Source organism: Seriola lalandi, unplaced genomic scaffold (assembly GCF_002814215.2).
Source record: "Seriola lalandi dorsalis isolate HSWRI2012SDOR001 ecotype SW California unplaced genomic scaffold, Sedor1 jcf7180002054443, whole genome shotgun sequence".
Taxonomy (NCBI): domain Eukaryota; kingdom Metazoa; phylum Chordata; class Actinopteri; order Carangiformes; family Carangidae; genus Seriola; species Seriola lalandi.
Genome location: NW_019524996.1, coordinates 501435 through 516142, shown reverse-complemented (window position 1 = coordinate 516142; position 14708 = coordinate 501435). Strand labels below are relative to the sequence as shown.

The following is a 14708-nucleotide window of genomic DNA, read 5'->3' as shown; positions in this document are numbered from 1 at the left end:
TTCTTATTAGTAACTTTTACAGTATCAGTGTCATTTCTAAATTCAATAATGAATAGTTCGATGGATGGGTGAGATTTTTGAAAATGTGGATTTACCTAATTAGATTAATAGGTTGACAGTCTTGATTTTTTTCTTTTTCTCAAAACACAGAATGATATTTCATCATATATTTGGCTTCCAAATTAACTGTACGATTTGTTTGACTGGCTAAATATTCCATTAATTTTCTCCATAATATTATAAAGTAAATGTTTTATTGTCTTCTTTCTCTTTACAAAAGTCACATTTATTGATGATATCTGCAAATTTTCTTTGCCACATAATATTAGAAAAATGGGAGTTTCACACACATTTTCCTTGTGAAGTGATTTCTTTTACTGTAAAAGCATGGATGGATTACTAAGCAATGAAGTGACTGTTAATATTTCTTCTTTTAAAGTCATTGAGCCCCTGAAAGATGCAAAAAAAAAAAAAAAAGATCCCAAAGAGAAGCATAGTTAAAACAAAGAGACACAAACTACTATAAGCCACGTGTTAGTCTCTCAGGTTGGGGGTCCTTTTACCTGCCTTTGCCCAGCGGTCCATTTTCTCATTATTCGTCCACGTGTAAAAGTATTTCCTTTTATTTATTAGTATTTATGGCTTTTGTTTGCAGCTCTGGCTGTTCAAAGTTGCATTTTATCCACTGCATGTTTCCGTTAGGGATAGCATTTGTAGCCATTTGATATTCTTTACATGTAACAGGAAAGATATTGTGAGGTTTTTATTAGTGTTATGATTGGGCTATTATTATAGTTGTAATCGTTATTTATTTATTATAGTGCCTCTGTTCAGGACGGGTCCGCCTGTGGGACCCAGAATCCTCTGCGCCGAGGCAAGATGGAAGAGCCCAGCAGCTGCGGGAAAACAATGTTTTGGCTCTAGATGTTGAAAGGGACAGCTGAGGGCCAACTACACGAGCCAAAACAGCAGGCCATGCTCCTGCACCGGTAAGAGATATCCATAAAGTTAAAGTTTGGTGGCAGAGTCGGCCGCTGTTGCGGTTTAACTCCTCGGACGGGACAGACAACAAAGCGCAGCTAGTTAGCGGCTAAGTTAGCCTGTCTCGGCTAGCCGGACGAGCATCATTGTTCGCTGGAGTTGTGCGGGCCGTTTGTTATGGGTCATGCCTGTGTGGTCGCTCCATCACTTACAGTCGGTAACTGTCCAGGAAACGAAGCCAGAAACTTGGAGAAAGCAGTTGTAAATATGCACAGACGAAGTAAGACAGTGGTGTCTCTTTTGTTGTCAAGCGCAAACCGGCGCTCGTCCTTTCCATTTTCCCAGCTCGCAGATTTTTGTTTGTCTTGTCTTCTGTGTGGTGATATCTTCTACCAAATCACTAATCTTTAATCTCAGCCTAACGAATACCGAACTAACTTTGTGTGAATGGTTTAAAAGCACAGATTTTCCTCAGGCTCCGGCTGGTTTTCTGTTCACGTTTGTTCGGTTGTGGTGTTCATCAGCGCCGATCTGCGGCTGTTATTGCATGGCCATATTAATTATTGCCTGATCCTGCATCACAAAGAAGAAGGGCCCCGCAAGAGTGGTTAGCCAGATGGTTAGCTAGGTAGCTAATTGCACAGCGTACAAGCTTGGTAGTTTTCATAAATGTACGCAGACCACAGGGTTTACCCCAGTGTATTGTTTGCCTCTAGAAACACAATTGAGAAAGCTGGAGTAGCTGAGGTCTTGTTTTATGTTTTTGAAAGTTTGCTTTGTGTTAGCTGAGTGGGTTAATGCTGTTAGCACACCATCAGAGCTGAAGGCATTTGGCAGACAGCACTCATTAGCTGGATAGGTCGTTCATGCAGTGGCTGGAAATACGCGTGGATAGATTTTAATGTAACCTCTATAAGACACAATGCGGGAAAATTACTCTCAAAACTGTATTTGGTCATAGCTAATACACTCACATGTAATTTGAATAATAACATGTTATATCAACACCTAAATAATCTGCATTTAGCATCACATTCAGAGCTATTAGAGAACATGCACTTTGTGTTCATTCAGCAGTCACATAATTACACCACCAGTCTTTCTAGTGCAGTCTGTGTGCTCTCTCATTGGCAGATAAGCTCATGCAAATAGGATGACTGGGTCAGACAGGCCCATCAAACAGATTACCATGACTTCAATCCTCTCATTCCTCGTCTCATGTTGTGTCTAGCGCTGTGGTGGTAACAGTGACCTTTTTGCACTGTAAACCACTGTATGTACACACTGAAAGCTACAAGAGAGAAATTTGTACAGTATACTTGCTTATACTTGTTTAGTCTCATCATTGTGCCAGACTGTGGCCCTTTGTTGACCCACAAACCGTCAGTTTTAATCCGACTAAGCGCCCAGTTGTGAGATCAGAGGCTGTGACACTGATTCCTGAAGACCAAGCTTAACTGGCTCCATAATTGTGTTCTGATTATTATTTGTGTGTATCCTCACAGATTGATTGCTTCATACTTGTCTCCTGTTACCTTACCTGTTACCCATTCTCCTCACAGGATGACACTGATTGCCACCCCATAGTTTTCCTGCCCGCCGGCTTTCACCATGAACATCATTCAAGACAAACTAGGAAATGAATTCCTGCGCTCCAACGGGGGTATGGACTCCAATTTCGGCCCTGGCATGATTATGTTCAGCCACCTCCCGCCGGTGACTAGTTTCACCCGGCTGGCCGCTCACTCTGTAATGCAGGACCTTCCACCACAAGAAATGATCCTGAAGAAGGAGCGTGACTCGCCTGACTGCAGCATGGGCACCCAGGGTGGCAGCCTGGGCTGTGCAGGGGTGGGAGATTATGTTCACACCATGGGTATCAAGCAAGAGAAGCTGTCAGAGCACGATTATCGCCTGCCGCTCTACCCTGGAGGGCTGGGGAAGAGCACGGAGCTGCTGGAGGTGACAGTCAGTAACAACCAGAGCCTGCTGGTGCATGACCTCAACATGGGCAACGTAAGTACCTGACAGGAAATCAGAACATGAAGGGGAGTCAGCTTGGTTTATTTCTGAATAAATGGCTGTGCCATCAAGTGTGTATGATTCCTCATAGCTACATTTCCCATAATTAATCTATTTTAGAGCTGAAACAATTAGATGATTAATCAATTAGTCAATCTAAGGGAAATTAATTTTTGACAATCGATTTAATAATTTAAGTTATATTAAAATCATATTTTGGGGTTTGCACTTTAAATCGGACAACAAAAGACTTTTGAACTAGGGCTTCAGCTAAATATTTATTTACTCATTAAGTTGCCAATTATTTTCAGATTAATCAACTGCTTGGTTTACAAAATAGAGGAAATGGAGAAAAATCCCCATCACATCATTTCCTAAAGTCCTAGGACACATCTTCGTATTGCTTGTTTTATGTGAATAGCAGTCCAAAACCGACTGGGAATGCAAAAAATATTGCAAATCAGTTTTTTTTTTCTGTGCGAGCACCTAGTTCAATTCTTGCAACTACATTAACTTTTATATATAAATCCTAGATGCTCATAACTTGATATGCATGTTACAGTGATTATAAAGTTACTCAAAATGTTGTTTTAATTAAATATATAATATATATATGTTTTTAAAAATCTAAAGATGTAACCTGTAATAATTTTAGTTTAATTTGCCCCCAAAACAACCAGGCAGGCAGCTCATACTTTAAAGCCTGAGTGGGAAAAGCTTGTGAGAAACTGGTTATGTTGACATAAATCTACTGACAGCTTCAAATGAAAAATATAGATGAGCCCCCTCCTCCTCCTCCCTCCTTCTGTTTCTCTTTCTGGGTAGAAGGGTGATGTCATCCAGCCTCAGCGTGAATGGAAACGTCTTGGCAAGGACACAGCTGTCTTGTTTGAGCTTGCAATTCATTTCAGACGTCTTTTGTGCTCATTCAAATAGAAATACACATCCACACTCTCCTAACAATAGCCAGTCATCCCAGGTCATCAGGGCTGTAGATGCAAGTATGTTGAAAAACAGAATTAACCATTGTCTCCAGTATGCTGCATTTTCCTTTTTAAAAACTGTTTTTTCAATGACAATTTCATGTTTAAAATGTTATTTCAATGCTACACGAGGAACCTTTAGAAACCACAGATTAAAACTTTTCAGTCAAGCTCACATTATTCTGTTTTATTCTTACATGTAGGGCTACAACAAACGATTAATTTCATAACTGACTAATCTGCACATTATTTGTTTAATAAATAGATACATTTTTTGGTCTATACATGTCAGAAAATTGTGGAAAGTGGCCACCTTATTTTTCCAGAGTCCAAAGTGACATCTTTAAATGTCTTGTTTTGTCGTTTATGAAGCTGGAACCAGGAAGTGTTACTTAAAAGTCACTTGAACAGTGAAATGATTATCAAAATATTAGCAGATCAAATTTCTGGTGATCAGACTTGATCATTGCAGATGTACTTAGGAGAGGCATGTTGACGAAATAAGCCCTATAGTCAGTATTATTTATTTCGTGATCCAAAATTGTTGCACCTTTTCTAACCCAGGTCAAACCACTCAAGCCAAAATTGGATGTATTTTATTTTGCCAAGATGTTTTTACCCTTAAAAATGTGCTGATTTTTCAAACAGCAGGTGCACCAGCATTAGCCTTGTCAGTCTCCATGTGGCAGTGAGGAGTAGTGGGTTAACTGAGAAAGAAATGGCAGCTCAGGAAGGTAAACAGAAAGAATAAAAGGGGGATCAAGAGCATATTTTCTTCCTTTCTGAATTAATACCCCGCACAGATTGTTTCTGCTGAAGCTTAGTGAAGAGTTATATTTCTGAATGTTGAGTTTAGTTTGTGAGGTGAGCGTGTGTATTCCTTTGTTTTGAAATGAAAAGCTCTAACAGTGAATTACAACCTGCTTATCCATAAAGGAGCCATAAATTTCAGACATTGTTATTCCGCCCACTGGAACCACGTCTTGCACAATGAGTCTCCAACAGACAATCACTGGACGATGTCCAAGTGCTTTTTTTGTTTGTTTGTTTGCATGAGCAACAAACATGGACTTGTTTGCATGATAGTTTTAGACTGAAGGTCTTTAACCTTCACTCAAGTGATTTCCTTGTTGTGGCCGGCTCTCACGGCCCTCTCCCTCTCCCTTTGTCATCCTCACAGCTGCCGAGTCAGTTAGGAAAGGAGCCCACTGGGAGAAAAGGTCGAAGGTCAAATGGTGATGGACAGGAGGGTAAACCAAGAAAGAGGAGAAACGAGGCGAAGGTTTGTCATATATTTATGTATCTGTGAATGTGATTATATTTTAGTATTCATCCTCACCACACTCAGTTATAAATCAGCAGTTACACAGTGGTTCAAAATGAACTGTAATACAGTCTTGTTTTTTATGTCAATAACAGCTGAAAATAATGAGACCTATTTACTGTATAGAGAAATGTCTAACTCATTGGATATAAAATAATGTAAAATAATTTCTCTACTGGTAAAAATATATGCTTTTGCTTTTTTAGCAGGAAGTTCAAGACAACATGAATTTATATATATATATATATATATATATATATATATATATAAAGGATATGGACTTGAACCCTCTATTCATCGCTGAATAGACTGAGCATGTAACTTATCAAGTAGAGACAAGCAGAGAAAACCAGTTGAAAGTGTTGATATGGGGTTTTTACACAAAATTTCATTTAAAACTAGAACAGTTTCCTCTTATAAATAATATTTCCAATGATTTACTGGTGCACATGGATTTTAAATGACAAGCCACAAAAATGAGTTGTGATACAATCACTTTACATGTGATTAGACTATATTAGATTTTTATATAGTTTTGTGTATAAATAGTGAAACAGTATTGTTTACAACTTCAAGCTGTTCTATAATAATATTTAGAATAATATATAGATAAAATAGTTTTTATTGGTGCCATTTCATTTTTCTTGTATTTCATACTAAACTTGTTAACCTGACAAAATAAAAAGTCGGACATACAGCTGGGCTTGGTCTGAAAAAGGGATACCAAGCATGTGGTGTCAAAAAACACAAAAAGTCAGGAAAAATAAACAAATATTAAACTTAGATTCCAGAGGGTTTTACTGTTCATGTAGACAAAGACTTGACTGACTTGTCTTTCTCCTGTACAGCAATCAATGATGCTGGATGCAGATGGAGGCAGCCTGTCGCCAGGAACCAAGCCTCACATCTGTGAACACTGCACTGCATCATTCAGAAGCTCCTATCACCTACGCAGACATGTCCTCATTCACACAGGTGTTGTTCTGCGCTTATTTCCTCCGTAATATTTTCTTTCTCTCGCACTTGGTCATGTTGTGGTTAGGGTTAAGGGTTATTGCACAATCAGTGAAAGGAAGAAAACATTGACGTCATCAGTATGTCAGCTGAAGAAACTCAAACTAATGTTGTACAGTTTTTTTTTTTAACATTATGCTAAGATAGCTTTCTGTGTACTTGGTAAAACAACATTAAAAAAGCAATAACTCAGTGGCTTGTCCACGACAGGCTGTAAACATTACATACACGGTGTTCTCTCAAAATTAACGTTCTGTGATTGAAACTGACGGCAGCACAACGTGGAACAAGCATGACTTGTTTTGTTTGCTGCGTCGATGCTCTCAGTTCCAGTTCTGAATGTTTGCAAAATCAGCTGAACTTCTTTTGAACCAGACGCTAGTAAAACATCCTGTGCAACTGACTCTTTGGCTGGAGAGACACTATGATTTTATAACTGAAGCCTGATCAGGACACACTTTTTTTTTAACTTTGACTGTGTGGAAGCCAGGGTGATGTTTTCAATTTACAGATGAGGAATGAAGGCATTACATTGCGAGTCTTACAGCTAAAACGAGAAATGAGACTGGTGTAGGCTGTTATAGGAGGATTGAGAGATGGCTGCTGGACTGCTCTGTAACTGGGCAGAGGAGTGAAGTATATATTTCTCATGATCGTAAGGTCAACTGAAGCAAAAACATCAGTAGCAATGTTGAGTGTTTATGAAAATAAAAAATATCAATAGATAAGTTGATGCTTTGGCCTGATTGGTGATTACGTGCTTGTATTATAATGCCCTATTGAGTGTTGTTTGGTTTTTTTTTTGTTTTTTTTTTGTTTTTTTTGTCCCTAGCCGTAAGCTTAACTCCCTCCTTGTCTTTTATCTCATTTTCCATTTGTGTAATGTGTCAAAATAGTTAGCCGATAGCATGATAGTTCATGTCTTCACAAAACTACCTGTACACTGATGTTAAAATTTAATTTTAAAGGTGTATTATCAGCTCAAGGTCAAAATCTATCTCTTTATTCATTTAGATATTTAGACTTCCAGGTAGATTATGCATGTACTCTGTGGTCCATTATCGTTTGTGCTCTCATTACAACCTCTTGGCAAATATTTACTTAAATGCTGTAAAGGAGCACTTAACTTGTCATTAAATTCAGTTATGTTGTTAGAAAAGTTGTCTAAATTCCGACTGTGAAGTTGGATTGATCAATTTAATCATTTTACATTTTCTTTCACAAGTCTGAATTGTGTTTCCTTAGGCAACAGTGAGAGAACAAAAGATGGTGTTTCACCAAGAGATGAGGACAGTGGCACGAACACCTGTGAAATACGATGCAATCCATTGCAATAGACTTGCAACGCACTGTTTTTGGGGTGAAGTGCATGTGTATTGTTGGTTAACTATGGCCCAAAGAATTACCACAGAGATGAATAAAATAGTGATTATTGCATCGGATTGCATTATATTGTGCAGGTGCTCGTATTATTTTGCAGATTTAGTGTTGGTCCAAGACAACCTTCTCACAGAAGGGTAATGACCATCAGAGCAAGGCAGCATTCTAACTATAAATCTTTTTCAGGTGAAAGACCCTTCAGATGCAGCCAATGCAACATGAGTTTCATTCAGAAGTACCTTCTCCAGCGACACGAGAAAATCCACAGTGGTAAGTGATTAATGACCAGGGTTCAGAACGACAAACGGCCTGATGCAATCTGTGAGTCATCGCGTGTTTGTCAGTAAAATTGAAGATAACTAACCTCGAGCTGGGCGGTTTTTTTGTAATGACAGGAGAGAAGCCATTCAGCTGTGACCAGTGTAACATGCGATTCATTCAGAAGTATCACATGGAGAGGCACAAGAGGACGCACAGCGGAGAGAAGCCGTACAGATGTGAGACCTGCCAACAGGTAAGGGAACCCTGTACCTCCTCCTATTTGTTGGGTATCTAAAGGGATACTTCACAATATACAAAAAAAACTGAGTATTTCCCACTGTAATATCGTTAAAATGTTAAATGATTCAAAACTGTGTGATCTTACATTAATTGTATTATTTTCAAGTTGGGATGTAGGGGATTTAAACTCAGTTTACCTGTGATCACTGCAACAAATTTGATTTCACGTATGGCTAATAGTATGAACAAGGTTATAAAATAACTACTGAACACCACAGCTTTCTCAGTGTTGGCCTGGGTGGTGTCTAATGCAACATGGCTACACATGGTAAGGAACTGCTGGAACATGTAAGAAACCAGGCTGAGAGACTGAGAAGATGTGATAGTGTACAGGAGTACGAGTGGCCAACTGAACATGAGCCGAAAATGGTTAGGAGGGACAGGAAGAGCCATACTACCAATAACAGAAGGTGTGAAAAACAAACAAATACAAATTAGCACAAAACTGCAAGATTACACTTTGCCAAAGAACATGAAAAGAAGCCTGATGAATGTTGGCAGCACATTCTTTGGTCGGATGAAAACAAAATAAATGTGTTTGGATCAGATGGCCAGTAGACTACCACCGTGACTTCACAGTTAAGCATGGAGGTGGGACTGTGCTGATATGAGGCTGCATGAGTATCTATCTACCCAAAAATGGAATAAGGAGTCCCAGTCTCAAAAGCTTGGCAGGAGAGGAATTTTCCAACATGACAATTATCCTAAACAAACAAACATGTCCCCTGACTTGAATCCAATAGAACACGTTTGGAGTATTTTAAAGTGGAAGGTGAAGTGTGAAGAACAGCAGAACAGATTTGTCAAAGACTGATATCATTATGCCCAGGAGGATTAAATCTGTCATCAAAATAAAGGTGGACATGGTTGACAAAAATGTTAACAAAATAAAAGAACAGTATCTTAATCTTCAAATAAAATTGAAATAAAATGACAGACTTTAGTGATACTGACCATGGCTGTAAGTTTTGTTGTATATGGTATATCCACCATTTTAAAATTACTCATTATTTTTATTTGCATTAAAGACAACATTTGGTGTTTGTTCCCTTCAGTATTTTTCTAGGACAGACCGACTGCTGAAGCACAAGCGAACCTGTGGAGAAGCCATAAAGAAGGGGCTGGATCCTGGGATAATGGACCTGGGTTGTGTTGACATGGGACATGGCAGCTATGGAATCACTCAGGGAAATGCTGGGAACAATGGCAGAAAGAGGGGGAAGTCCAAAAATTGTGGAGAGGGAGGGGAGCGCAAAAAGAAGAAAGGGGATGGAGGAGCGGCGAGGGTACCACACATTCATGACTCTGTATCTGGAGGCTACAGCATCCATGAATACTCTATGGAAAATCAAACAGTATCTTCCTCTACCGAGCCAGGACCCAGCATGCAGCAGAGCCACCAGGGCCGAGCTCCAAAGATGGCATTCAAGAAGGCCAATCGCAAGAGTCTGGCCAAAGCAGGCCCGATGGAGCAGAGTGTGGGCATGGATGGACTTGGCCTCATGCAGAGTAATGGGGCCAAAGTTGGCACCAGCAGCAACTATGACGACGCCATGCAGTTTCTGAAGAAGAGACGCTACCTTCATGCAGCAAACAATGCAAACTCATCAGGGCCTGCGGTGGCTGGAGGAGCCAGCAGTGAGTACGACGTTGGTGTTAGCCATTTGTCTTCCCAGCCGACTGTCATCCAGGGTGTCGTTTCCAGTGTGATGGACAATGACACACCTCTCAGTCTCGACAAGTCAGGGATCCCCGATGAGGTGCTGCAGAGCCTCCTTGACCACTACACACAGAAACCAGACGGCTCGCACCACGATGTTCACTTTGACATCAGTGACCAGCATGTGGAGCTGAACCCTGCCTCAGCAGACGGGCCTGACATTGGCCACAGCACCGACAACCCCAGCCCATCTGGAGACAAGACCGTCATGATGCATGAATACTCCCGCTTCCTGCTACAGGCTTTGGAGCGCACCAGCCACAGCACCAGCTTCCCTCTGGGCCCTGGGCCTTCTGCCTCAGGACCGTTCACCAGTTCCCACCCAGAAAACCCCATCTACGCTGACAAGAACATCTACACTACGTCCCCACTGGAGTGTGGGTTTGGCCAGTCAGTGGCCTCGCCTTCGCTGCCCTCCTCTGTGCCAAAGTCTCACTTTGCGATGCTGACGGGCTCCTCACCACAGCACAGCTTCCACCTGAGCAGCCTGGAGCCCTCCTCTCACCAGCAGCTCACCCCGTCTCAGGAGCTCACTGACCAGATGGAGAAGCAGCACTCCTCCACTCCCCCCTCCTCCTACCAGATCAGCCAATCTGACATGAGCAGCCAGAAGGACCAACCGCAGGTCAAGAACGGCACGGCGGTCTACCCTCTGGCTCCCTCGCAGGATCTGGCCCCTCTGGACTCTTCCAAGCCTTCATACCAGATAGAAAACTTTGCCCAGGCCTTTGGCTCCCAGTTCAAGTCAGACGGCCGCGGCTTGTCTTATGGCACTGACTCTAGCGGGGAAGTGGATCACAGGATACGGACGCCTGTGTCTGAATTCTCAGGGTATAGTAGTTTGTTATCTGATGTCAATGAGCCAGTAAGTACAGGTTCCAAAACTCCAACAAGCCAAAGCTACAGATGAGAGCCTGAGAGGGAGAGAACACACTGTCGTTAGAGTTGATGTTCTTGTTTTAATTTTTTAGTGCTCCTATTTTGTTATTATTATTATTATTATTATTATTATTAATATTATTATTATTATTATTGTTTTTTTTTAAGTGACATCTTTATTTTAATTATACTGATGCTCTGTTTTTGTGCCCACTCCTCTCCCCACAATAAGCCTGCAAGGCTCCTTGCAAATGCAATTTTTTTAAGTATCTGTTATTTTTAAGTTAAATATGTATTGACTGTTTATTCTCGTCATATTAGTGACATTAGGTCTAGTCATTAATCATGAACTGAAAGTACTTTTTAAGTAAGTGTAGTGTAGCGCCGGACGTCTTTCTTTTCCAATGAGCTGAAGTGTTTGAGCAATCAACTTTACAACTGTAAAATGAAAATGGAAGTAATGGCAGGGAATAGCCCAGAATTGAAATAGCAAAAAAAAAACAAAAAAAAAAAACAAACAAACATAGAAGTTATTGTCTGTTACAAGGTTAAAAGTATTACTCAGGAAAAAGTGGAAAAGGAGAAGCCTACGAGGTGCAGTGAGCACGGTTTTCAGAAGTTTGCGACTTCAAAGAGGATTTTTCTTATGTTTTGTTACTTGTTGAATGAGTGTGACATAAACAGACTGCTGCCAGCTCACTTGAACACTGAAACACTTTCTACTTGGCTATATAGAGATTATGGTACTTTCGTGTCAATGTGAAACTCATGTTTTCTTCAATAAGGGCCATATATATATCTATATATATTTATAAGAATATATATTAATGTAAAATAACAGATTTAATCATTCTGGGGATCTGCCAGTTGAAGTACAGGGAGAACGAGGGCTGGTTCAGGGGGTAAATGTTGTCCTTGGTATATTTTTGGAGAACAAAAGTGATGTTAGGGCTTTTCTTTGGCCAATAGAGGTTGCTGTTGGACAGCGATAGAATGGCCTTCCCTTTTTCCTGCCCTCCTCTTCTTCCTCAGTTCTCGTATTTCTTTAAAAAAAAAAAAATCCAATTAGCACTTTGAGCCGTTTTCGTACATCATGTAAAGTACCCCATCGGATCAAGGAAGCTCTAATATCAGGAATGGACTGGCTTTTTGACTGAGACATTGTTGTTTGGGTAAATGCAGATGGGGTTGCAACATATTCTGGATGGATGCTGGGGATACCCTTTGTTTGGGTAGCATGGTTTATATGGGCTAATGGGTGGGGAGGGTTGACATGTGAAAGTGGGATTTTTTTATTAACATTTTCTCTTTCTCCTTTTAGGGAGGGGTTAGCTTGGGGGGGTGGGGGGGGGTGTTAAAATACAGTAACATTTAATCGGGATAATGTAAATGTAATTCAAACCCCTAGTTTTAGTTTGATTTGTTATCCAACTTAGCAGCTTTGCTTTCTTATTGAATTTGATGACAAAATGTGTTCGTGATCGACTATTTCTTCAGCTGTTACCGTGGCAGCCATGTGCTGTATGAGCAAAAAAAAGGTGGCTGACCAACAATTTGTATGCATTTAAACTTTTCACGTGTGCTGGCAGTACCAAGCATATTTGTCCCGTTGGAAATTGGGTGCCTATTTCTGAGAAGTACAGGTGCAAGATATTGCGTAGTAAATGTTAGATGTAATTTCTTGCTGATTTTTAAATGTATTTATGCTGTACGTTTTTTTTTGTTTGTTTGTTTTTTTTTCGTAAAGACGACAACAATTGCGCTGTCTTCCATAGCTACAACTGGCCTTGAGTGCTGGAAATGAAATCACTCTGCTGAATGAGTCTTTAAACCCCTTTACGCCCTGATGGCCTGTTGTTTTAAGCAATCATTAAACATGGCAGAGTGAATGCAATGCTGTAATATCTTAAATGATGTGTTGCCATGTTGAACGGTTGAGGCATAAACAAGAATTCGCCTCACATATACCTCATATCACAATAAACCAGGGACAAAGGAGTGAAGATTTGATGTATGTAGCAGAGATGCTGTTGTATGTATAAAAAAAAGTCATGTGTCTGTGTGACTACTTTTGTGAACATGACATTTATGTGACCCATTAACACGACGTTGCTTAAGGGTTTCTGTAAATGTCTCATGCCAACCAGTGTTCAGTCTCTTCAGCTGGATCTCTTCCCTCCTCCACATCTTATTTGCCATATTGTTTCAATATGCTTTTTGTTTACAAAAAATGTACAAAACACTACATCTTACTTTACCTAATTCTGACCCCTGTATAAATTTTATTTTACTATCTTTCTTTCCCTTTTTTTATCACCGCCAAATTTTGTAGCTGACGATATCTTCCATTTTTTTGTTGTTTCACGTTCTTGTGACACATTCACAAGACTGTACTTGTCCAGTGAATTTAAAACTGATTAGGGAGAAAACAATAAATAAATAAAAACGTATCGAGAACTCTTCATGTAGTAAGTGGTGTTAAACATGTTAATGCTTTAGTCAAATGCATTTTTATGTTTACACTGGAATGAAATCAGTTCTTATCAGAGGTGTTGCTGGGGATATTGTTAATGACTAAGTGTCTGCTGGTCTGCCCTGCATTAGTGTGTTATAGCACATAAGAGGCTTACTGAAGTTCATGTAGCTGTATTTGATTTCACCACTGGGTGGTGGTGATGTCTTAAAGTGGGATGCTGTCTGCCTGTTGGCCGTGGTTTCTCACTTATTTATTATTATTAACGCCTAATGCAGTTAAAATATGCTTTAGGTTCTATGTTGTTGCTTGAGTCACCTCCCTTTTAACTGTTCGGCTTTGTCTACATTTTATTGATCATATGTTTCAGGAAAACTTGGACTTTATCTCAGCTTGAATTTCTAATTTAGTTTCTAATTGAAGCCTGTTTTACAGATCTCTGTGCTACCCACGTGGCTCATTCAGTTTCTCATCCTGGAACAAGGGTTTAATGGACTTGATGTATCACATTCACTCCTTTTTAAAATCACATCTCACCTCATAAAACGCTGATCTGGGAGCTGGTGCTGATACAAACAATAACTGACAAGAGCTTAATATTCAAAATAGCCTTTCCCTGTCCCAATCCCTTAAAGTAGAAGAAGAACCAGTGCTTTCTTTTCCTTTTTTTCAATCATTTCCTGAAAATGAAGTAGAATTGCATGAACAAACCAGTATCAGTTTCATCCAGTGATTTACTATTCTCAACCCAGGCCTGGGCAGAGAGTATTGGGAGAGCATTGCAAATACTTTATATCAGTATTCCAACCTTTTTTCTCCATTTTCATCCATTAACAGCTGTCTTTCGTGCATCAGCATTTAAGTCGACATAAGTTTATTTTCAACTTCTCTCATAAGAGATATAAAATTGTCAATGTTTGGGGCCACTTCAACATTTAAAAAAAAAAATACCCAGACACCACTATCTTGTTCCCATTTCTTTCATTCCACAAGGACATGACAGTGTCTCAATCACAAATGGTCTTCTTCAGTTAAGGGTTACAGTTTGAGCATATGTTCATACATAAACTGTATGAGCAATGATGTCTCAATAAAACCATCTGTGACATACAGGAAGGTCAGCTACCTTCCTCAATAAAGGGAGTGATATCATGTGAATATGACATCACTGTTACATTAAAAGTACAGCATTAAATGAATACATGCTTACATTTATATGCTTTTGAGGGAGCAAGCATTCAAAGAACATGTTATAAAATATAACACATTCAACACATAACACATTTAGATAAGCCGGCCAATAAATATTACTAGGAGTCACTTAGATATACACAAAGCACAGCCCACACCACATAACCAAAGCAGCCTTCA

General features: G+C 39.8%; 1 protein-coding gene across 1 annotated transcript; it reads left to right on the top strand.

The window, feature by feature from the left end:
- Window positions 1-838: 838 nt before the first annotated feature.
- znf281a (zinc finger protein 281a) lies at window positions 839-13321 on the top strand. Its single transcript, XM_023410981.2, has 7 exons — window positions 839-989; window positions 2544-2997; window positions 5167-5268; window positions 6159-6285; window positions 7891-7974; window positions 8100-8218; window positions 9321-13321. Exons 2-7 carry the CDS (start codon window positions 2593-2595, stop codon window positions 10893-10895), a joined length of 2412 nt encoding a protein of 803 aa, XP_023266749.1. The 5' UTR covers window positions 839-989; window positions 2544-2592; the 3' UTR covers window positions 10896-13321.
- Window positions 13322-14708: the final 1387 nt, after the last annotated feature.